Below are 23,219 nucleotides of genomic sequence, written 5' to 3' on the forward strand. Positions count from 1 at the left end.
GAAGTCTCTGCTTGGTACAGCAATACACTGACTGCCCGGCGGTGATAGATGATAGAGACGTGTGAAGGAAGCGTCGGAGCACGGCTCGTGCTTCTGGATCGGGTCAAAATTGCGTCGTCTGTCGGGTGTTAAAATGATCCTTCACAAGAGATACAACTGTACAGGAGATGAAGAAAGACTTCGAAGTGATCGGACGGCTGTAGAGTCGAGGGCCACGTAAGTAAGTTGTCGGTCATACGTCAAAACCTGCCTTTTAGTCGATGGAACTGAAACCTTGTGAAACGGAGTCCCAGAGTGGATAGATTTCAAAATGTTGTTTTGCATCTTTATCTGTAAGACTTTGGGCAAGCATTTAATCCAAAAGTAGTTGATGGAATTATTAATTGAAAATTCCCTTCTGTTCTTCTATTGGTTGCTGTGCGGGGATCTAAACCCAAGGGAAACTCCCCAAGGGATTAATGCGGTTCTGTCTGTTAAATTCCGTAAGGATTGTCGTGTTTATTGTGTTGTCCTTTTGAACAAAGCATTGACAACTTTCCTACAGTTACAATGTTACATTGAAGTCTGGCATGTTTACTGCAACACGTTTTACCTGTTTAACTATGGAGACTAAATCGTAGACCTTTTGAAACAAGTGGTTGTTGTCTGCATCTTAGGTTGAAGTGGATGTGGTCCATGTAGCCCTCTTCTCTCTTGCTCATTGAACAGCTGAAGTGTACTCGGCCCGAAATGTGAGCCAATCTTTCTGTGAAGGCTCTCATTTATCCAGGTCATGGTTATCCAAGTGGTTAAAAAGGCGAGTCAACTGGATAGTGTAGAGTTCTGGGAAGACATTTCCCCAAGGTAGCTCCAAACTCCAGCTCCAGAAGTTAGAAGTCTTCCCAGAACACATACCAGTTGACTCGCTGAAGGGATGTCCAGCCTGTGGGCTCAACCTTTCTACTTCTATTTCCTGTTTAATGTTAGGCAAACAGATGAACCATAGATACACAATGTTATAATGTTATAAATCATTTAGCTCATATTTATTGAAATGGCAACAGCATAGTGTCTCCTTATGTTATAGTCCTTGTTGACGGCCCAGATATTGTGATACAAAAGTGGAAAGGAATGCTTCTTGAGTTTGCTGTTAGATATTTTATATCCATTCCTTGTCAAATCTTCTTTTCCATGGCAACTCTGGGTCACTCTGTTAGGGCCATGTTGTGTTATCTAAACTGGAGCTCTTCGACTAACTGTTAAAAAGCAACCTTTAATATGAAAACATATGGGCCTTTGGCAAGTCCAAATACTTAACAGGCAATAAGTTGTATAATATATATTATATATTATATATATACACTCTTTGCCCAATTTAAAGCCCAAAAACGTATATCAGGATGCAGTTTGTTGACTTTAGCTCGGCCCAGCCAACTCGGGGTCAAACTGCAGACTCTACAACTTGGAACCGCCCTCTCTCGGTCTGTAGATCAAGGACTTTCTATCTAACAGAACCCATCCTGTAGGTATAGGCACCCCCAAATCTTCGACCATCCCCCCTCAGCACTGGTATCCCTCAGGCCACTGTGCTGACTCAAGTCTTGTTCACACTGTGCACTTGCGACTGCCCCGTACTCATGACTCCAACACCTTCTGAAATTTCTTCCGTTTCTTGGCCTGCACATCTCGGAAGAAATGGACTGGACTGTTAACACCACCAAAATCCTCAAAAAGGCCTGGCCATGTCTCCTATATCTGAGAACGCTGAGGAGGATTGAACTCCCTTAAACCTCTGCTTAAAAACTTCTAGCACTGCGCAATGGAGTGTCTTCACCTATGGATGTACAGTGTTGTATGCCAGCTTTACTGAACTTCAAAACTACTCAATGGATTAATTTACTGCCCATTGTTACATCTAGACTACTACTCTGGGCGTCTCCTCTAACAGGCTACAAAGGTCTGGGATGACCCAGGACACTGTCTATTTACAAGCATTTTCTCTGACAGACAGAGTCATGAGAGCTACTTACCATAGTTTAAAAAAAACAACTGCTGCAGGAACCACGATCATAACCGTACCACCAGAATCAGTCGCCTACACTGCTTCCTCCCACTTGTAATTACTATTTATGTTATTATTACATTTTATGACCAGGATGTGGTAGCTGCTACAAAGAGATGTTTCCACATTTTATTGTACCCAGGGATGTGCGGTCAGGGGAGGCAGGTGAGTCAGGGCCTCGCCTCTTAATGCGCAATCCATCACAAACTGCGTTGATACATTATTATTATTTCCGTTGGTTATTCACAGTCTGGCTGATGTCTTATATATAAAAAGGAGATAAGACTAAGAAAGATACAATAGAAATTTGCCTTAATTCAAATATTATTTGTTTTTCTCACGCTTATATTGAGCCATTTAATATTCAATATTTATCTTTTCACCATAATAAACATTTTAGTGGTTTGCGTAGATCCAGCCAAGCTATTACAGCATCAAGCTATCACTCAGGATTCTTCACTCTTGATCTAAACTGGAGAGTTCTCGCTAAACTTTACGGTAAATTCCCCTAAATGCCATTTAATAGGAGGAAATAAACATCCACCTTTCAAATTAAGAGCATTGAATCAGTTGCATCTTCCTTGTAATCCTTTACTATCACGCTCATACTCTATACTATTTAAATCCACATTTGCTCATCCTTTTTGACAATCGATCAGTCCTCTCTGGGTCAAGGTAGAACAAACTCCATGGTTCTTTGTCCCAGAGACAACAAGAGGGATACCACAAACACATTTGTTTTCGGGCCTTCGGCTCACCTTGACCCTTAGATAACACATTGGTTAATAATGTGTAAAATATCGGATTAAGCTTCAAGGGAAACAATCTTGAAACATTTTTGTTCTTGCTAATGTTTAGGTTAAACAAACAAGAGTTGACATGAGAAAACATAAACACACAAACCGAGTGAAACTTTTGTGTCTAATTTCAAAGCACGTTCAAAAATGTTAACAGCAACTTCATAGAATTATCTAAGTGAATGGTTGTATTAACCCTTGCATTATCTCTGGGTCAGGGTGACCCAGACATCCGAAAACAAAAACAAAAAAATGTGTTTGTGTTATCCCTTGTGTTACCTTAAAAACATTTGTTTTCAGGTCTCTGTCTCACCTTGACCCATAGATAACACAGGGGTTAATAGAACAATTTACTTTGTGTTTGTTTCAGTAAAAGTAACAAGTATAAAAGCATATCAATTAAATTCGGTGAAAAAGCCTAGGAAAAGTTTTTAGATTTGGTTAAATATGAAGAAAAACCCTGACCTAGCTTAGAGTTTATTACTCAATAATAATGTGAGCTGCAATCTTGTCTCTCTGTGAGAGTTTTTATGTAAAAAAATAAATATCTTGAAGGTGCTATAAAAGCTCTTACCCAGGACCTCTGGTGAATAATGACTGATAAAAGAGTGATATTCTCTTCTTCCTGTTACATATATTGTCTTAACACCTCTTTTAATTCTACTTAATTGTGTTTCTAAAAACCCGAACATTGCCCGAATATTACACGTGTTTTCTGAGTAAAAAATAATTTATAACTGAGAACATCTTTAGTCCCAACAGATCTACATTAACATAATGACATTCATCCAGTTACAAAATGCAAATATTCATTGAGAACTACACACAGAGACTAAACACAAAAAGTGACAATGACGACAAACAAAGCGCATTAGTTTATATTGGCCTGTTTACAACGTGCAAACACTGATTGAGAATTAGACACGGAGACAAATACGTCAATTGAAAGACAAACAAACTTCTAGCTTCAGCTTCTATAAAATCAACACCATGTCTTCAGATGTTCGTTCAAGAGCTCTAAGTACACAAAGTTTTCTCGCAATTGAATTCCGTACGGATTTGAAGTACACCCATAATGGATGCAGACGGTAGGAAATGTGGGTAATTTTTGAGTTGCAGGTGTTTATCTAAAAACTTTGCCAACAATGTATCAACTTGACTTCACGTCATAAAGTTCTTTGTAGTACACCGTTGTTGTGTAGAAATTCCCAGAGAAGAAACTTGTGAACTTTTTAAACAGAAAGATATTAAATAAAATGCTCCGCCAAGACCAATCACTTCACAATCACTTACTGGAAAATAAAAATCCAGTTTTAATGGGTGTTTTGGAAAAAAGTTTCTCAGGCTTCTCATAAAATGATACACCTTCGAGCTTCATCGAGGGTTAGCATGACCCGCCAAAGATCGAACGGCAGGGGAAAAAAAAAATGTTTTGATGTGCTGCAGAGCTCGTGGTTTCTAAATCGAAGGGCATGTGGCCAAAATCACTCTCTTTCCATCACAGTGAAACTGAGGAATATAAAAAAAACGCCATGAAGTCTAGAATTCCTGATGATTTTTATATCCAAACCATCAGCCTTTATTCGTTTTTCTGCCTGAAACCTTGGGTGCAACTACACATTACACTCAGAAGCACTTTAAAGATTGGATTCTATTTTTCTTTATCTCAATCTCCTCTTGTCCTTAACCTCATTTTAATTTTTTATCTGAAATCAAACAATTTTCAACTGTAATAAAAAATAAATCCTGCTGTAATTGAACAATTTTCAACTGAAATCAAACAATATTCAACTGTAATCCAAAAAGTTTCAACTGTAATCTATCAATTTTCAACCAGAATAAGAATAAATCCAGCTCTAATCTAATAATTTTCAACTATAGTAAAAAAAAAATTGATCTGAAATTGAACATTTTCCAACTGTAATAAAAATAAATTCAGCTGTAATTGAACAATTTTAAACTAGAATAAGAATATATCCAGCTCTAATTGAATCATTTTTAACTGTGATCCAACATTTTTTATCTGAAATTGAACAATTTTCAACTTTAATAAAAAATAAATCCAGCTCTCATTTAATAATTTTTAACTATAATCCAATAATTTTTATCTGAACTAGAACAATTTTCATTTATAAAAATAAATTATAGCTTTAATTTAACAATTTTCAACTGATATCAACAATATTCAACTGAAATCAAACACTATTCATCTATAATTAAACACTATTCAACTGTATTCAAAAAGGTTTCAACTGTAATGAAAATCAATCCAACTCTAATCGGATCATTTTTAACTATAATCAAACAATTTTCAACTGTAATCAAACAATGTTCAACTGTAATAAAAAATAAATCCTGCTGTAATAAAACAATGTTGACCTATAATCAAAGATACTAGTTAACCCTTGAGAGTGTCTAAATAATAAGGTGTCCTTTTCAATTCAAAGTATTAATAATTCAATGAAGTAGAACCTGGTGATATTATTCTTAAATGAACAAGTGGTTTTGTAATTAACCTGGTGCTGCTCAATTAACAGACACATGAACTCAATCAGTTCAGGCTACAAATCATGAATAAATGCATGTTCCTCCATCGATCAGATGCGTGTCCTGTGCAGGAGTCTCGCTGAGAACATGCAGACCAAACATCTTGATTTTATCTTACTTTAACTTTGTCAGTCTGTACTAGATGCCTCAGTGAAATTAATCTTTGATCGTATGTCCTCAGGGATAGGCTGACAAGTATGGATTGTTGGATAAACCTTTATGGAACAGAAACTGAATTTAAAGTAAAAAAGATTTTCTAACAACTTGAATCCAAATAGAGAGTGAGTTGCATTTGACTTCTCAGGTGCAAATGTTCTTCATGTACTGTTGTCATTATTATTATCTTTGTTTTGAATCTCCTATCATTGTCCTTTACTTTGGTTTAAAGCTTTTTTTTTAACAATGTTCAACTAAAATCAAACAATTTTCCACTGTAATGTTAAAAAAAAATTTGGAATCAAACATTTTTAAACGAGTTAAAAATGTGGTTTTAATCAAAACTGTTCAACTGTATTCCAACAATTTTCAACTGAAATCGAACTACTTTAAACCGTAATAAAACAATTTTCAACTCTAACCAAGACATTTTCAACTGTAATCAAACCATTTTAAACTATAATCAAACAATTTACAACTAAAATCAAATAATTTTCCACTGAAATCAACAATTTTCAACTGTGATCAAACAATTTTCAACTGAAATTAAACAACTATCAACTGTAATCAACAATTTTCAACTCTAACCAAAAAAGTTGAAACTATAATCAAACAATTTTAATTTGTAATAAAAACAATTTTCAACTAAAATCAAACAATTTTCCACTGTAATGAGAGAAAAAAGCTTTGATCAAAAATTTAAATTAGTATGAACAAATGTGTCTGTAATCAAAAAAAAATCATCTAAAATTGAACAATTTTCAACCGTAATCTAACAAGTTTCAACTGTAATCAAACAGTTCTCAACTTCAATTAAACTATTTTCAGATTTTATCAAACCATTTTCTATTGCAATTGATTTAAACTGTGATTAAGCACATTTCAACTGCTCATTTTTCTCAAGAAAAAGAGTATAAATATGTGTATTTGTCCAGTTGGTCAGAAAAGAAAATTGAGTGTAAAACCATTTGTCTTACAGTTCAAATACATTTTTACCTTTTCTTTTGTCTGTTGAGCCGAGTTTTCACTTTAATAGTCAGCCATTGTCCTCGCACCACTTCCTTCTAGTTATACATCATGTGTCTCTACTTCCCTTTTTTTTTTTTTCAAGTTGCCGTCGGTAACGACAACTTTCCAAACACTCTCCTGGGCTTCAGCTGCGTTTTGCGGCGCTCTGTCATGGATGACGCCCTGCTGTGCGTGACGCCTTCATCATCGTTGGCGGCAGAAGACGACAGCCTCCCGCAGAGGGACAGGTCGGCTGAAGAGTTATGGTATGTATGCTACGCATCAAAGCTAATCAATAAAAAATGCCACAAATACTCGCTAGCGCTACACAACAGGAAGAGGAAGTAAAATTATGGTTTAGGTTGTTTAACAAGTGTTTAACTTGTGTTTTGGTGGCGTGAAACATTTGAACGATAAATGGATTGTTAAAGACGTTTAAATGGAGGAGAAAAATGGGAAAGTGAGAGAAGCAAAAGTGGGATTTCACAGCTGAGTTCACTGACAAGGAAGTGGTTTTAAGAGGAAGAGGGATTCGAGTGGAGTTTCCCCGCAGAGGTCATTAGGACGTTCACACGGAGTCTGGTCACTTCTTTAATTAGCTTCCTATTCATGGAACGTTCCTCTCATGCACTTTCAAATGGGCGCTCGACGCTTTGACCTTTGCTTCAAATTCATTATAATGAATGTGTTTCATTCATTATAATGAATGTGTTTCATTCATTGTATCTTTAAATGGGCCAAGTTTGAACACACATCACTTATATAACCTTATAGATCATGTTTATTGCTGATTGTGTTGACCTCGGTCCACAGCATTTTTATTTGTCTCAGCGTGTGCGTGTGCGTGTGTGTGTTTATTTCATAAACAAACACAAACAAAATCATATGAAGATGGATTGATGGCTGGTTTAATGGATGGATGGATGGATGGATGGTTTAATGAATTGATGGATGGATGGTTTGATGGTTAAATGGATTGATGGATGGATGGATGGATGGATGGATGGATGGTGTGCGTGTGTGTGTTTATTTCATAAACAAACACAAACAAAATCATATGAAGATGGATTGATGGCTGGTTTAAGGGATGGATGGATGGATGGATGGTTTAATGAATTGATGGATGGATGGTTTGATTGTTAAATGGATTGATGGATGGATGGATGGATGGATGGTTTAATTAAGTGATGGATAGATGGTTTGATAAACTGATGGTTAAATGGATTGGTGGATTGATGGTTTAATGGATGGATGGATGGATGGATGGATGGTTTAATGGATTGATTGATGGTTTGATAAACTGGTGGCTAAATGGATTGATGGATGGATGGTTTAATGGATTGATGGATGGATGGTTTAATGGATTGATGATGGATGGTTTGATAAACTGATGGTTAAATGGATTGGTGGATTGATGGTTTAATGGATGGATGGTTTAATGGATTGATGGATTGATGGTTTAATGGATGGATGGATGGTTTAATGGATGGATGGATGGTTTAATGGATTGATGGAAGGATGGTTTGATAAACTGATGGTTAAATGGATTGGTGGATTGATGGTTTAATGGATGGATGGATGGTTTAATGGATGGATGGATGGATGGATGGTTTAATGGATTGATGGATGGATGGTTTGATAAACTTGTGGTTTAATGGATTGATGGATGGATGGTTTAATGGATTGATGGATGGATGGTTTGATAAACTGATGGTTACATGGATTGATGGATGGATGGTTTAATGGATTGATGGATGGATGGTTTGATAAACTGGTGGCTAAATGGATTGATGGATGGATGGTTTAATGGATTGATGGATGGATGGTTTGATAAACTGGTGGTTTAATGGATTGATGGATGGATGGATGGATGGTTTAATGGATTGATGGATGGATGGTTTGATAAACTTGTGGTTTAATGGATTGATTGATGGATGGTTTAATGGATGGATGGATGGTTTGATAAACGGATGGTTAAATGGATTGATGGATGGATGGTTTAATGGATTGATGGATGGATGGTTTGATAAACTGGTGGCTAAATGGATTGATGGATGGATGGTTTAATGGATTGATGGATGGATGGTTTGATAAACTGGTGGTTTAATGGATTGATGGATGGATGGTTTAATGGATGGATGGATGGTTTGATAAACTGGTGGCTAAATGGATTGATGGATGGATGGTTTAATGGATTGATGGATGGTTTAATGGATTGATGGATGGATGGTTTAATGGATTGATGGATGGATGGTTTGATAAACTGGTGGTTAAATGGATTGATGAATGGATGGTTTAATGGATGGATGGTTTGATAAACGTGTGGTTTAATGGATTGATGGATGGATGGTTTAATGGATTGATGGATGGATGGTTTGATAAACTGGTGGTTTAATGGATTGATGGATGGATGGTTTAATGGATTGATGGATTGGTGGATTGATGGTTTAATGGATGGATGGATGGATGGATGGATGGATGGATGGTTTGATAAACTGATGGTTAAATGGATTGGTGGATTGATGGTTTAATGGATGGATGGATGGTTTAATGGATGGATGGATGGTTTAATGGATGGATGGATGGATGGTTTAATGGATTGATGGATTGATGGATTGATGGATGGATGGTTTGATAAACTAATGGTTAAATGGATTGGTGGATTGATGGTTTAATGGATTGATGGATGGATGGTTTGATAAACTGGTGGTTTAATGGATTGATGGATGGATGGATGGTTTAATGGATGGATGGATGGTTTGATAAACTGGTGGCTAAATGGATTGATGGATGGATGGTTTAATGGATTGATGGATGGATGGTTTGATAAACTGGTGGTTAAATGGATTGATGGATGGATGGTTTAATGGATGTATGGTTTGATAAACGTGTGGTTTAATGGATTGATGGATGGATGGTTTAATGGGTTGATGGATGGATGGCTTGATAAACTGGTGGTTTAATGGATTGATGGATGGATGGTTTAATGGATAGATGGATTGATGGATTGATGGATTGATGGATTGATGGATTGATGGATTGATGGATTGGTGGATTGATGGTTTAATGGATGGATGGATGGATGGATGGATGGATGGATGGTTTAATGGATTGATGGATGGATGGTTTGATAAACTGGTGGTTAAATGGATTGGTGGATTGATGGTTTAATGGATTGATGGATTGATGGTTTAATGGATGGATGGATGGATGGTTTAATGGATGGATGGATGGATGGTTTAATGGATTGATGGATGGATGGTTTGATAAACTGATGGTTAAATGGATTGGTGGATTGATGGTTTAATGGATGGATGGATGGTTTAATGGATGGATGGATGGATGGAAGGTTTAATGGATTGATGGATGGATGGTTTGATAAACTGATGGTTAAATGGATTGGTGGATTGATGGTTTAATAGATGGATGAATGGATGGATGGTTTAATGGATTGATGGATGGATGGTTTGATAAACTGATGGTTTAATGGATTGATGGATGGATGGTTTGATAAACTGGTGGCTAAATGGATTGATGGATGGATGGTTTAATGGATTGATGGATGGATGGTTTAATGGATTGATGGATGGATGGTTTAATGGATTGATGGATGGATGGTTTGATAAACTGGTGGTTAAATGGATTGATGGATGGATGGTATAATGGATGGATGGTTTGATAAACGTGTGGTTTAATGGATTGATGGATGGATGGTTTAATGGATTGATGGATGGATGGTTTGATAAACTGGTGGTTTAATGGATTGATGGATGGATGGTTTAATGGATTGATGGATTGGTGGATTGATGGTTTAATGGATGGATGGATGGATGGATGGTTTGATAAACTGATGGTTAAATGGATTGGTGGATTGATGGTTTAATGGATGGATGGATGGTTTAATGGATGGATGGATGGATGGATGGATGGATGGATGGATGGTTTAATGGATTGATGGATGGATGGTTTGATAAACTGATGGTTAAATGGATTGGTGGATTGATGGTTTAATGGATTGATGGATTGATGGTTTAATGGATGGATGGATGGATGGTTTAATGGATGGATGGATGGATGGTTTAATGGATTGATGGATGGATGGTTTGATAAACTGATGGTTAAATGGATTGGTGGATTGATGGTTTAATGGATGGATGGATGGAAGGTTTAATGGATTGATGGATGGATGGTTTGATAAACTGATGGTTAAATGGATTGGTGGATTGATGGTTTAATAGATGGATGAATGGATGGATGGTTTAATGGATTGATGGATGGATGGTTTGATAAACTGATGGTTTAATGGATTGATGGATGGATGGTTTGATAAACTGGTGGCTAAATGGATTGATGGATGGATGGTTTAATGGATTGATGGATGGATGGTTTAATGGATTGATGGATGGATGGTTTAATGGATTGATGGATGGATGGTTTGATAAACTGGTGGTTAAATGGATTGATGGATGGATGGTATAATGGATGGATGGTTTGATAAACGTGTGGTTTAATGGATTGATGGATGGATGGTTTAATGGATTGATGGATGGATGGTTTGATAAACTGGTGGTTTAATGGATTGATGGATGGATGGTTTAATGGATTGATGGATTGGTGGATTGATGGTTTAATGGATGGATGGATGGATGGTTTGATAAACTGATGGTTAAATGGATTGGTGGATTGATGGTTTAATGGATGGATGGATGGTTTAATGGATGGATGGATGGTTTAATGGATGGATGGATGGATGGATGGTTTAATGGATTGATGGATTGATGGATGGATGGTTTGATAAACTGATGGTTAAATGGATTGGTGGATTGATGGTTTAATGGATTGATGGATGGATGGTTTGATAAACTGGTGGTTAAATGGATTGGTGGATTGATGGTTTAATGGATGGATGGATGGTTTAATGGATGGATGGATGGTTTAATGGATGGATGGATGGATGGTTTAATGGATTGATGGATTGATGGATTGATGGATGGATGGTTTGATAAACTGATGGTTAAATGGATTGGTGGATTGATGGTTTAATGGATTGATGGATGGATGGTTTGATAAACTGGTGGTTTAATGGATTGATGGATGGATGGATGGTTTAATGGATGGATGGATGGTTTGATAAACTGGTGGCTAAATGGATTGATGGATGGATGGTTTAATGGATTGATGGATGGATGGTTTGATAAACTGGTGGTTAAATGGATTGATGGATGGATGGTTTAATGGATGTATGGTTTGATAAACGTGTGGTTTAATGGATTGATGGATGGATGGTTAAATGGGTTGATGGATGGATGGCTTGATAAACTGGTGGTTTAATGGATTGATGGATGGATGGTTTAATGGATAGATGGATTGATGGATTGATGGATTGATGGATTGATGGATTGATGGATTGGTGGATTGATGGTTTAATGGATGGATGGATGGATGGATGGATGGTTTATTGGATTGATGGATGGATGGTTTGATAAACTGATGGTTAAATGGATTGGTGGATTGATGGTTTAATGGATTGATGGATTGATGGTTTAATGGATGGATGGATGGATGGTTTAATGGATGGATGGATGGATGGTTTAATGGATTGATGGATGGATGGTTTGATAAACTGATGGTTAAATGGATTGGTGGATTGATGGTTTAATGGATGGATGGATGGTTTAATGGATGGATGGATGGATGGAAGGTTTAATGGATTGATGGATGGATGGTTTGATAAACTGATGGTTAAATGGATTGGTGGATTGATGGTTTAATAGATGGATGAATGGATGGATGGTTTAATGGATTGATGGATGGATGGTTTGATAAACTGATGGTTTAATGGATTGATGGATGGATGGTTTGATAAACTGGTGGCTAAATGGATTGATGGATGGATGGTTTAATGGATTGATGGATGGATGGTTTAATGGATTGATGGATGGATGGTTTAATGGATTGATGGATGGATGGTTTGATAAACTGGTGGTTAAATGGATTGATGGATGGATGGTTTAATGGATGGATGGTTTGATAAACGTGTGGTTTAATGGATTGATGGATGGATGGTTTAATGGATTGATGGATGGATCGTTTGATAAACTGGTGGTTTAATGGATTGATGGATGGATGGTTTAATGGATTGATGGATTGGTGGATTGATGGTTTAATGGATGGATGGATGGATGGATGGATGGATGGTTTGATAAACTGATGGTTAAATGGATTGGTGGATTGATGGTTTAATGGATGGATGGATGGTTTAATGGATGGATGGATGGTTTAATGGATGGATGGATGGATGGATGGATGGTTTAATGGATTGATGGATTGATGGATGGTTTGATGGTTTGATAAACTGATGGTTAAATGGATTGGTGGATTGATGGTTTAATGGATTGATGGATGGATGGTTTGATAAACTGGTGGTTTAATGGATTGATGGATGGATGGATGGTTTAATGGATGGATGGATGGTTTGATAAACTGGTGGCTAAATGGATTGATGGATTGATGGTTTAATGGATTGATGGATGGATGGTTTGATAAACTGGTGGTTAAATGGATTGATGGATGGATGGTTTAATGCATGTATGGTTTGATAAACGTGTGGTTTAATGGATTGATGGATGGATGGTTTAATGGGTTGATGGATGGATGGCTTGATAAACTGGTGGTTTAATGGATTGATGGATGGATGGTTTAATGGATAGATGGATTGATGGATTGATGGATTGATGGATTGGTGGATTGATGGTTTAATGGATGGATGGATGGATGGTTTAATGGATTGATGGATGGATGGTTTGATAAACTGATGGTTAAATGGATTGGTGGATTGATGGTTTAATGGATTGATGGATTGATGGTTTAATGGATGGATGGATGGATGGTTTAATGGATGGATGGATGGATGGTTTAATGGATTGATGGATGGATGGTTTGATAAACTGATGGTTAAATGGATTGGTGGATTGATGGTTTAATGGATGGATGGATGGTTTAATGAATGGATGGATGGATGGAAGGTTTAATGGATTGATGGATGGATGGTTTGATAAACTGATGGTTAAATGGATTGGTGGATTGATGGTTTAATAGATGGATGGAAGGATGGATGGTTTAATGGATTGATGGATGGATGGTTTGATAAACTGATGGTTTAATGGATTGATGGATGGATGGTTTGATAAACTGATGGTTAAATAGATTGATGGATGGATGGGGTAATGGATTGATGGATGGATGGTTTGATAAACTGGTGGCTAAATGGATTGATGGATGGATGGTTTAATGGATTGATGGATGGATGGTTTGATAAACTGGTGGTTTAAAGGATTGATGGATGGATGGATGGATGGATGGATGGATGGATGGATGGATGGTTTAATGGATGGATGGATGGTTTGATAAACTGGTGGCTAAATGGATTGATGGATGGATGGTTTGATAAACTGATGGTTTAATGGATTGATGGATGGATGGTTTGATAAACTGATGGTTAAATGGATTGATGGATGGATGGTTTAATGGATTGATGGATGGTTTGATAAACTGGTGGCTAAATGGATTTATGGATGGATGGTTTAATGGATTGATGGATGGATGGTTTGATAAACTGGTGGTTTAATGGATTGATGGATAGATGGATGGATGGATGGTTTAATGGATGGATGGATGGTTTGATAAACTGGTGGCTAAATGGATTGATGGATGGATGGTTTAATGGATTGATGGATGGATGGTTTGATAAACTGGTGGTTAAAGGGATTGATGGATGGATGGTTTAATGGATTGATGGATGGATGGTTTGATAAACTGGTGGTTAAATGGATTGATGGATGGATGGTTTGATAAACTGGTGGTTAAATGGATTGATGGATGGGTGGTTTGATAAACTGGTGGTTAAATGGATTGATGGATGGATGGTTTGATAAACTGGTGGTTTAATGGATTGGTGGATTTATGGTTTAATGGATTGGTGAATGGATGGTTGAAGGGATGGATGTTTAATGGATAGATGGATGGTTTGATGGATTGGTGATAGTTTCATAAGAACAGACGATGAAATGAGGGTCGACAGCAGACGCGAGAATTGAAAGTAACAACATTGAATAAAGTCTGTTGACGAAAGTGTATTTGTTGACAAAGAGAACAAACACTTGAGCTAATAAAGCCCAAAGAGAAAAGATAAACAAGAAGTCGTCACAAAGTCTATATCTCCAAGGTTTCCTTCTGAGAAATACATCATCAAAATACTGCAATAATGACAGCAGAGTCAGAGTTACAGTAAAATGTGTGTCTTCAAACTTCCAGTTGGACAAACTGTAATAATGAATAAATAAAAACATTCATTGTTTTGTGTTGGAAATATTAAAATGAAAGTTTTAGAATTATAATGTATATATATGTAAACGTGTAATTATTTTAATACTCTATTTAATTATATCCTATTGTCACATTAATGGAATTTAAATGAAATTAACTTGAGGATTGTAAAAATACCTTTATTTTATTTAAATGTTTATACTAAATATGTATTTTTCATATATATTATATATGATTATTATTATTATACAATCTATATTGTGTATTATTCTATCATATATTATACACATGTTTACTGTAAATATATATGATACATATGTTACATATTTTTATTATATAATCTATATTATGTATTATTCTATCATATATTATATACATGTTTATTATAAATATATATTATACATCTATTACATATTATTATTATATAATCTATATTATGTATTGTTCTATCATATATTATATACTGTACATGTTCATTATAAATATATATTATACATATATTACATATTTTTTATAATATAATCTATATTATGTATTATTCTATCATATATTATATACATGTTCATTATAAATGTATATTAGAAACGTATAAATTAACATTTATTTTTATGAAACAAAATCTGAATCAATTACAATGAAATGATGCATCTTAAAATGAAATTCTAACATTTATAATTACTATTTATTCACCTATTTATACGATGTTACTGTTTCTTTATCTATTTAAGTAAATATTTAAAAACAAATGCTATATATTATTAATTACATGTTATACATAATCCTGTAAATTAACAATTTGAAAGATCATTTCTTTCTTTATTAACATTTTTTGTTTATGTAAAGCACATATTAACACAAAAAAAACATTTTTAATCAGTTTTTATTATCATTTAAGTACTTTCTTGTGTGTTTAAACAAGTTTAAAAAAAAGGTACTAATCTTCCACTTTAACTGAATTTAAACACTGCGAAACTGAAATCTAAAAAAAACGATCAACACTTCCTCCTGTCAATCATTGAAGACGCTACTCTTCCTCGACCCGGTGACGCAGCCTTGTAAAAAAAAAAAAAAAAAATGGTGTAACAACAGAGCGGCTGAAAGTGTGTGTTTGCGGGGGAGTGTTGCCTTAAGGGGGGGATGAGAGGTGTTTGCAGATCGTGAATCTTTGTGCGACTTAACGCGGCCATAAGAGGCTACAGTAAAGCTTCTGTGTGCGTGTGGAGAGGAAGCCCTTCAGGCGTCTGTGTATCACCAAACCAAATAACGTCGGCAAAAAACACACCATTTTTACTTTCAATCTTTTCGTATCATCGTCTCATTGCGGAGCAGGAAGAGAGTGTGTGTGCGAGCTGTGACTCTGCATGTCCGTCTGAGCGTGGGTGTGCATAATTACCTCCATTTTAGTCGCTCTAAGTGCACTCTGTGGAAGTGGGTGTTTGAAAAAAAAAAAAAAAAAAAATGGAAAAAAAAACTACGCTGCCCCCCGTGAGGGTCTCATGCTACATACATGTTGTGCTTCTTAATGAGAAATATTCCTTCTCGTGATCATGTGACAGCGCGGCGACGGAGAGGCTGGCGTCCGCGGACGAGCGGCATTATTCCGTGATCAGCGACAGCATGACGGTCACGTCCAACGACCGGGAGAAGCTGATGCTGCTCGACAAGAACACGGAGCTGCGACGAGTCAACCGAGAGGTTCGTCGTCGCTTCCACGTCCGTGAGGAGCAGAGAGAGAGAGGCCTGTAGGCGCCAGAACTGCTGCTGACTCGCCCGTTTCTACAAACTTTTTCTTTTTGGGTACTTTAGAAGTGATAAAAAAAACATATATTTGAATTGCCAAAGGTCGATCGCTCCACGTTTGTCCTTCGGTTCAAACAGCAGGTGGCAGTAGCGGTCTGGAATTCGCTTGAAAGATTCTTCAAATTATTTGAGTATCCAGATGATTATCCAGAATCATCTCCTCCTACATATTGTATACGATTCGAACCGTTCGACGTTTTATCAATTTGGCTCGTTCCCGAAATGCAAACTCTTTCTTCTATTCCTCTTTTCTACCCATTTTTCCCCCCATTCCCTTGAATGATAAACTCTTCAACTCGTGTTTCAACTCCTTCAACTTTGACCTTCAGGTACATTCATCTACTCACACCTAGAAACTTCATTCAACTTTAAAAACACTTTTGTCTACTTACTACTACTAATACTACGACCTCTACCATTAATACTACTACTAATTCTACTTCTACTTCTTCTACTGCTACTACTTCTAATTTACTTTACTTTCAGTTCATACTAATTCTACTTCTACTACTAATTCTACTTATACTTTTACTACTAAATCTTCTACTACTTTTCTACTCCCACTACTACTTATACTACTCAGGGCCGGGTCTAGACAGGCATGTATGAGGGGGCAGCCACAAATCTTGAGGGGGCATTGTGCTGTTACTTACTTACTTACATGTAAGTTTGAGGGGGCACAACATTTATTTGAGGGGGCCAGGCCCCCTCTTGCCCCTGCCTAGACCCGGCCCTGATACTACTACTTATTCTACTTCTACTGGTTATTCTTCTACTGATTTTACTACTTCTACTTCTAATTCTACTACTACTTTTACCAGTTGTACTTCTACTTTTACTACTAATTCTAATACTAATTCTACTACTTTTGCTTATACTACTAATTTTTATTATATTTTTACAACTAATTGTATTTCTACTTCAACTTCTACTTCTACTACTTTTTCTACTCCTACTACTACTACTTCAACTACTTCTTCTACTTCTACTACTACTACTTACTCTACTTCTACTACTTTGACTGCTACTTCAACTACTTCTTCTACTCCCGCTACTACTACTTATTCTACTTCTACTACTTCTACTGCTCCTTCTACTTCTCCTGCATATTCTACTCCCACAACTACTACTTGTTCTACTTCCACTACAAATTCTACCACTTTTTTCTTCTTTTTTTTCTTCTTCTCCTTCTTTGTATTCTTCTTCCTTTTCTTCTTTTTTAAATCCTTTTTCAGTTTATTTCAACGTTTTCACATCAGTCTTCCTTCTTTATGACATAATTTTTCCACAAATTTTTACTTTTTACTAATACTTTCAAGCAATCAGGTTTACATATTCATCAGATTCAGCATTCACACTGCATTTTCTAATTACTTGTAAAATGACATTTTATGAACTTTATTGATCTATGTATTACTAAGATTTTGGAAGCCTGTAGTCAAGGGTTTGTCCTTCCATCGAGCTAGGAGCCAAAAATAACTTTATTTGAACTATCAAAAGCTTAATTTAGCAATTTAGAGAGAATTAGTACAAAAATAATTCATGTTTAACTCTGAGGCGACTCAAAATATTTTGTTGAAGGCCGTGATGATGAGTTAGTTAGTAGAAGATGGTTTAGTTCAAGGATGATGTTCGGATCAGTTTTGTCGCTGATGTGTGGATCGTGTGTCGCAGCTGATGAAGCTCAACGAGGACTGGGATCAGGTCTACAGAACCACCACCGTGGGCCTACAGATGCGACTGCAGAGCCTGGAGCTGGAGAACAAGGCCGTCAAACACCTGACTGGACGTCTGCTCCTCAAAGTCCAGCAGCAGCAGGTGAAGATGCTCCTCTCAGAACATTTCTTTGTACGACAGGTTCATCAAGCTTTCACACTATTGAGAGACGCCTTTTCTACTGACCTTTAACTTTGTGCCGCATCTCCTACAAATTTTATCTGATTTTAACCATTCAAACTTTTATCAGTTCGGCTCGTTCCACTATGTTCTAGCTCTCTTTTATCTCTTCAACTTTCTCTTCTATTCCTATTTTTTCTCCATTCCCTTGAATGATAAAACTCTTTACCTCGTGTTTCAACTCCTTCAACTTTGACCTTCAGGTACATTCATCTACTCACACCTAGAAACTTCATTCAACTTTAAAAACACTTTTGTCTACTTACTACTACTAATACTACTACTTCTAATACTAATTCTTCTACTAATACCAATACTACTACTTATACTACTAACCCTATTTATACTACTAAATCTAATACTACTTATACTACTCCTACTTTTACTTCTAATTCTACGTATACTACTAATTCTACTACTATTTCTAATACTTCTACTTTTACTTCTTATTCTACTTCTACTACTAATTCTACTACTGCGTTTACTAATTATACTTATACTACTAATTGTACTACTAATTATACATATACTTTTACCAATAATTTTTCTACTACTTCTACTCCCACTACTACCTTTACTACTAATCTTTCTACTTATACTACTAATTCTGCGTAGGAAGTAGAAGAAGTAGTAGTAGAACTTCTGCTTCTACTTCTTCGTAAATTCTACAACTGCTTTACCACTTATACTAATTCTAATACTAATTCTACTAATGATTTACTACTTATACTGATGCTACTAATTCTACTAATGCTTCTGCTTTTACTTTTACTACTAATTATATTACTAATTCTACTACTACTTCTACTACTACTTCTACATCTAATACTACTTCTATTTCTACTTCTACTACTACTTCTACGCCCACTACTACTTCTTATTCTACTTCTACTAGTAATTCTAGTACTTTTTCCTTCTTTTTCTCTTTCTTCTTCTCCTTCTTTGTATTCTTCTTGTATTCACATTTTTACCTTGAATACTAATACTTTCAAACGTTTCAGTTTACAGATTCAGCAGATTCAGCATTCACGCTGCATTTTCTTCTGGAAATGCAAATATTCTAGTTCATTTTATGTCTCTGCTCCTTCAGGCTTCTACAGACTATTACGAGCATGAGCTGATTCAAGAGACGAAGAAGACTCAGGAGCTTCAGAATCACATCCACATGCTGGAGAGTCAGTTGCAGCAAGTGGACAACACAGAGTCAACACAGGTATTTCCATAGCAACAGAAATCCTCATCATAAGAAGGACGGCTTTGTTTGGAAGTATGTCAGTGCCATCATTATATTCATGTTGAATTAAAAGTGTTAAACGTTTGCATTGAATTGTTTGTTAAATAATTTAGTTTAATAATCACTTTAGTAAAAAGTTGTGTTTTTTTCAATGATAAATACATTTTTTAAATCGAATATTTCCTTATTTACACATAGAGTTTAATACTCTTATTGTAATTATGTAAAATAAATGTTCTCAATTTAATATATTTTAATTAGTAATCTTTTAAATTCAATATAAAAATGTTGGTAGAATAGTTCAACCAGACTATACCAAAAGAGTACCGAGCTACTCGAATCAAACTTTCAGCCAATCGTAGTAGCACTTGTATACCAACATTAATATATAGTTATATAGAATTTAAGAGGCTATCAAATTAAAATTTAAAAATGTGGAATATCAAACTGCTATATTGAGAAAATGTTCAATTATTGAAATCTTTTACACAACTAATTAAAAATTCCATTTAAAATAATCAAAAGCTTAAAGCTTCAAATGTCAATAAAAAGAATACTTTCAATATTATGATGGCACTGATGTACTTCCATACTGTTGTATTGTTTTAAGTGTAGAAATGAAATAAAATCTTTTCATCCAGCATCAAAAAAAATCTTTCCAACAAGAAACTTTACAAATTATTTATGATTTCTCTCGCAAAAAACATTGTTTTTCCTGAGCTGTCCATCATCCTTGCATGTTCTCTACTGGCATGTGATGTTGCTCAATAACATGTCAGCTGGAATTATCTCCACAAACATTCCGGTTGTCGTTGTTGTCACGAACTCAAGGATATTTCCATCTGATACCTTGAATGTCCAGGAGGTATTTCCTGGTGTTTATTTTTGATTTATTTTCTAGGGCGACGTGAGTGCTGGCATGTACAGCAACCACATCAGAGTTCCCACATGCCCTGAGCTGTCCTGTGGACCGACGGTCTCAGGGAAGAGAACCTCCAACCGCAGGGAGGTTTCACCCCCGAGAGTTCCGGAGCCAGAGGTGAAGGCTCTCAAGGAGCAGATGGAGGCACTACGACACCAGGTGGGCCGCTCTCTGCATCACCCAGTCAAAAAATGTTTATGTTTATGTGACTTGAATCGATCTTTACTGTTGCCAAGGAAGAAAATGCCATGAAATGATGCACAGAAGAGGAATTGCACCACCAAGTGGTTCCTCTGATCTGATCACGAACAAAGCGGCTTCTGTTTCTGATCGCCATGATTTGCTGTGTCTGCAGACCAAGATTTATGAGGGCGAATATCGGTCCGAGCACAAACACCACAAGCAGACCAAACAGGAGAACCAAAGATTGAGGAGGAAGAGGGAGGAAATGGGTCAGCAGGTGGCGCTGATGCAAGAGCAGGTTGTACAGTTCACCATAATTTAAAATTTAGTTTAATCCCCTTAGAGAATCAAGACATGTACTTTTATCCACATTCTTTTTCGCTTTTTTTACATAAAACGTTTTTGTAAAAGTTAAAGCTACATTTATTTACTTTTTTTTTAGTATAGTATAACAACATGTTCATGGAAACCTGTGTAATATATATATAAAGATATATAGATATATAGATATATAGATATAGATATATATTCTATTTTCTTTTATGAATTTATGCATTTATGTATATATAGAAATTGTAGTTATTGTTACTGTTACTGTTATTCTTATTGTTGTTACTATTGTTATTGTTGTTACTGTTACTGTTATATTTACTGTTATTTTTACTGCTACTACTACTGTTACTGTTACTGTTATTGTTACTATTGTTATTGTTGTTACGGTTACTGTTATTTTTACTGTTATTTTTACTATTATTTTTACAGTTATTGTTACTATTGTTATTCTTGTTACTGTTACTGTTACTTTTATTTTTACTGTTATTTTTACTGTTATTTTTACTGCTACTACTACTGTTACTGTTACGGTTATTGTTACTATTGTTATTGTTGTTACTGTAACTGTTATATTTACTGTTACTGCTACTGCTACTGCTACTGTTACTGTTACTGTTACTGTTACAGTTATTGTTACTATTGTTACTGTTACAGTTACGGTTATTGTTACTGTTGTTACTGTTATTGTTATTGTTGTTACTGTTATTATTATTATTATTATTACTGTATACTGTTATTGTTCAGTTCCTTAATTTTTCTTTACACTTTCATCTTGTGACATTAAATATGTTTTTAAATGGGTCAAACTTTTGACAATTACACTTAAATTTAAGATGTTTAATGACGCTCTTGTCAATTGTTCACTGCTGCTCTTCACCAAATCGTTGATTCTAATCTCGCTCTCCAGTTGAAGGTGTACGAGGACGACTTCTACCGCGAGCGTTCTGACAAACAAGTGCTGGAAAGGCTGTTGATGAAAAAATCGCAGAAGAAGAAGGAGCCGGTTCTCATTCATCGCCGCAACAATGCAGAGCAGCCGTACGAAGAGGACAGAAACACACCATCAAATAAAGATTATTAACCTTCCATTCATTAATGACATTTATTTCTCTTTTATTTGTTGTTCAACAAACAAATGTGTTTGTTAAAATTGTGTAACCTTCACGATAATCAGGTGAAATGTAGCAATGCTAAGCTAACACAATTGCTCTCTTCCTGCTATATTTAATTTTTATTAACTGTTTTCTCACGATACAAATCATTAATTCGACGATATTTAATTGTTAATCCAATCCAATTTGAGAGAAGAAAAAGATCCTCCTTCTAAAGAGTGAAGATAATGCACTTATTCTTCCCTTCACTTATGAGCAAGACCCTGGATAGAGGGATGACGATTGAGAGAAGGTTCCAGGAAAGCAGTCTAATTTCCACTTGTGGATTATTTTATATAATAAAAATATTAAAAATAATAATTTAATCCCGGCCTCAATTATTGGTATTAATATTATCAGTCATTACGTCTTTCGCAACTAAAGGAACAATAAAATCTTGCAAGATCCCAGCGGCAACTGAGGACGAGAGGATACAGTTGACTTGGCAGCTTTTAAAGCTGATGTTTGGACATGTTTGGGTTGTTTTTAAAAAAAAATAAAAGCAGTTATGACCTCATCAAGAGTCATGTGGTCTGTAAATTCTGCAACTCCGGAGTCAAGCAATAGCAATTGTATCAGTATCTGAATTAACATTCGTATCGCAAGATTATTGCCATTACACAACCCTAGTTAACTGATGACATTTGCTGTCTATCACTGTAATAAAATGCCATAATATGTGTAACAGTGTCTATGTAAAACTGGGTGTATGGGCATAATTTGTGGGGGGGAATAAATGAATTGAAATTGGACATATTTCGATTTTCAGTGGGAATTTTGCCCCATTTCAGTCCCTTATGATTAAGAAAAGGAACTGAAATGATGG

At 35.8% G+C, this 23,219-nt stretch overlaps 1 protein-coding gene across 1 annotated transcript; it reads left to right on the plus strand.

The window, feature by feature from the left end:
- Positions 1 to 6,642: 6,642 nt before the first annotated feature.
- LOC148071867 (uncharacterized) lies at positions 6,643 to 22,910 on the plus strand. Its single transcript, XM_087799819.1, has 7 exons — positions 6,643 to 6,815; positions 16,431 to 16,569; positions 18,349 to 18,492; positions 19,661 to 19,783; positions 20,706 to 20,885; positions 21,082 to 21,207; positions 22,150 to 22,910. The coding sequence occupies exons 1-7, from the start codon at positions 6,721 to 6,723 to the stop codon at positions 22,321 to 22,323; spliced, it is 981 nt and encodes a 326-aa protein (XP_087655945.1). The 5' UTR covers positions 6,643 to 6,720; the 3' UTR covers positions 22,324 to 22,910.
- Positions 22,911 to 23,219: the final 309 nt, after the last annotated feature.

Source organism: Callionymus lyra, chromosome 9 (assembly GCF_982586985.1).
Source record: "Callionymus lyra chromosome 9, fCalLyr1.hap1.1, whole genome shotgun sequence".
Taxonomy (NCBI): Eukaryota; Metazoa; Chordata; class Actinopteri; order Syngnathiformes; family Callionymidae; genus Callionymus; species Callionymus lyra.

Excerpts from the sequence above, each read along its gene's own strand:
- LOC148071867 (XM_087799819.1), top strand. The coding sequence starts at position 6,721 with ATGGATGACGCCCTGCTGTGCGTGACGCCTTCATCATCGTTGGCGGCA. Across the intron at positions 19,784-20,705 it reads ACAACACAGAGTCAACACAG|GGCGACGTGAGTGCTGGCAT; the intron begins GTATTTCCATAG and ends TTTATTTTCTAG. Across the intron at positions 20,886-21,081 it reads TGGAGGCACTACGACACCAG|ACCAAGATTTATGAGGGCGA; the intron begins GTGGGCCGCTCT and ends CTGTGTCTGCAG.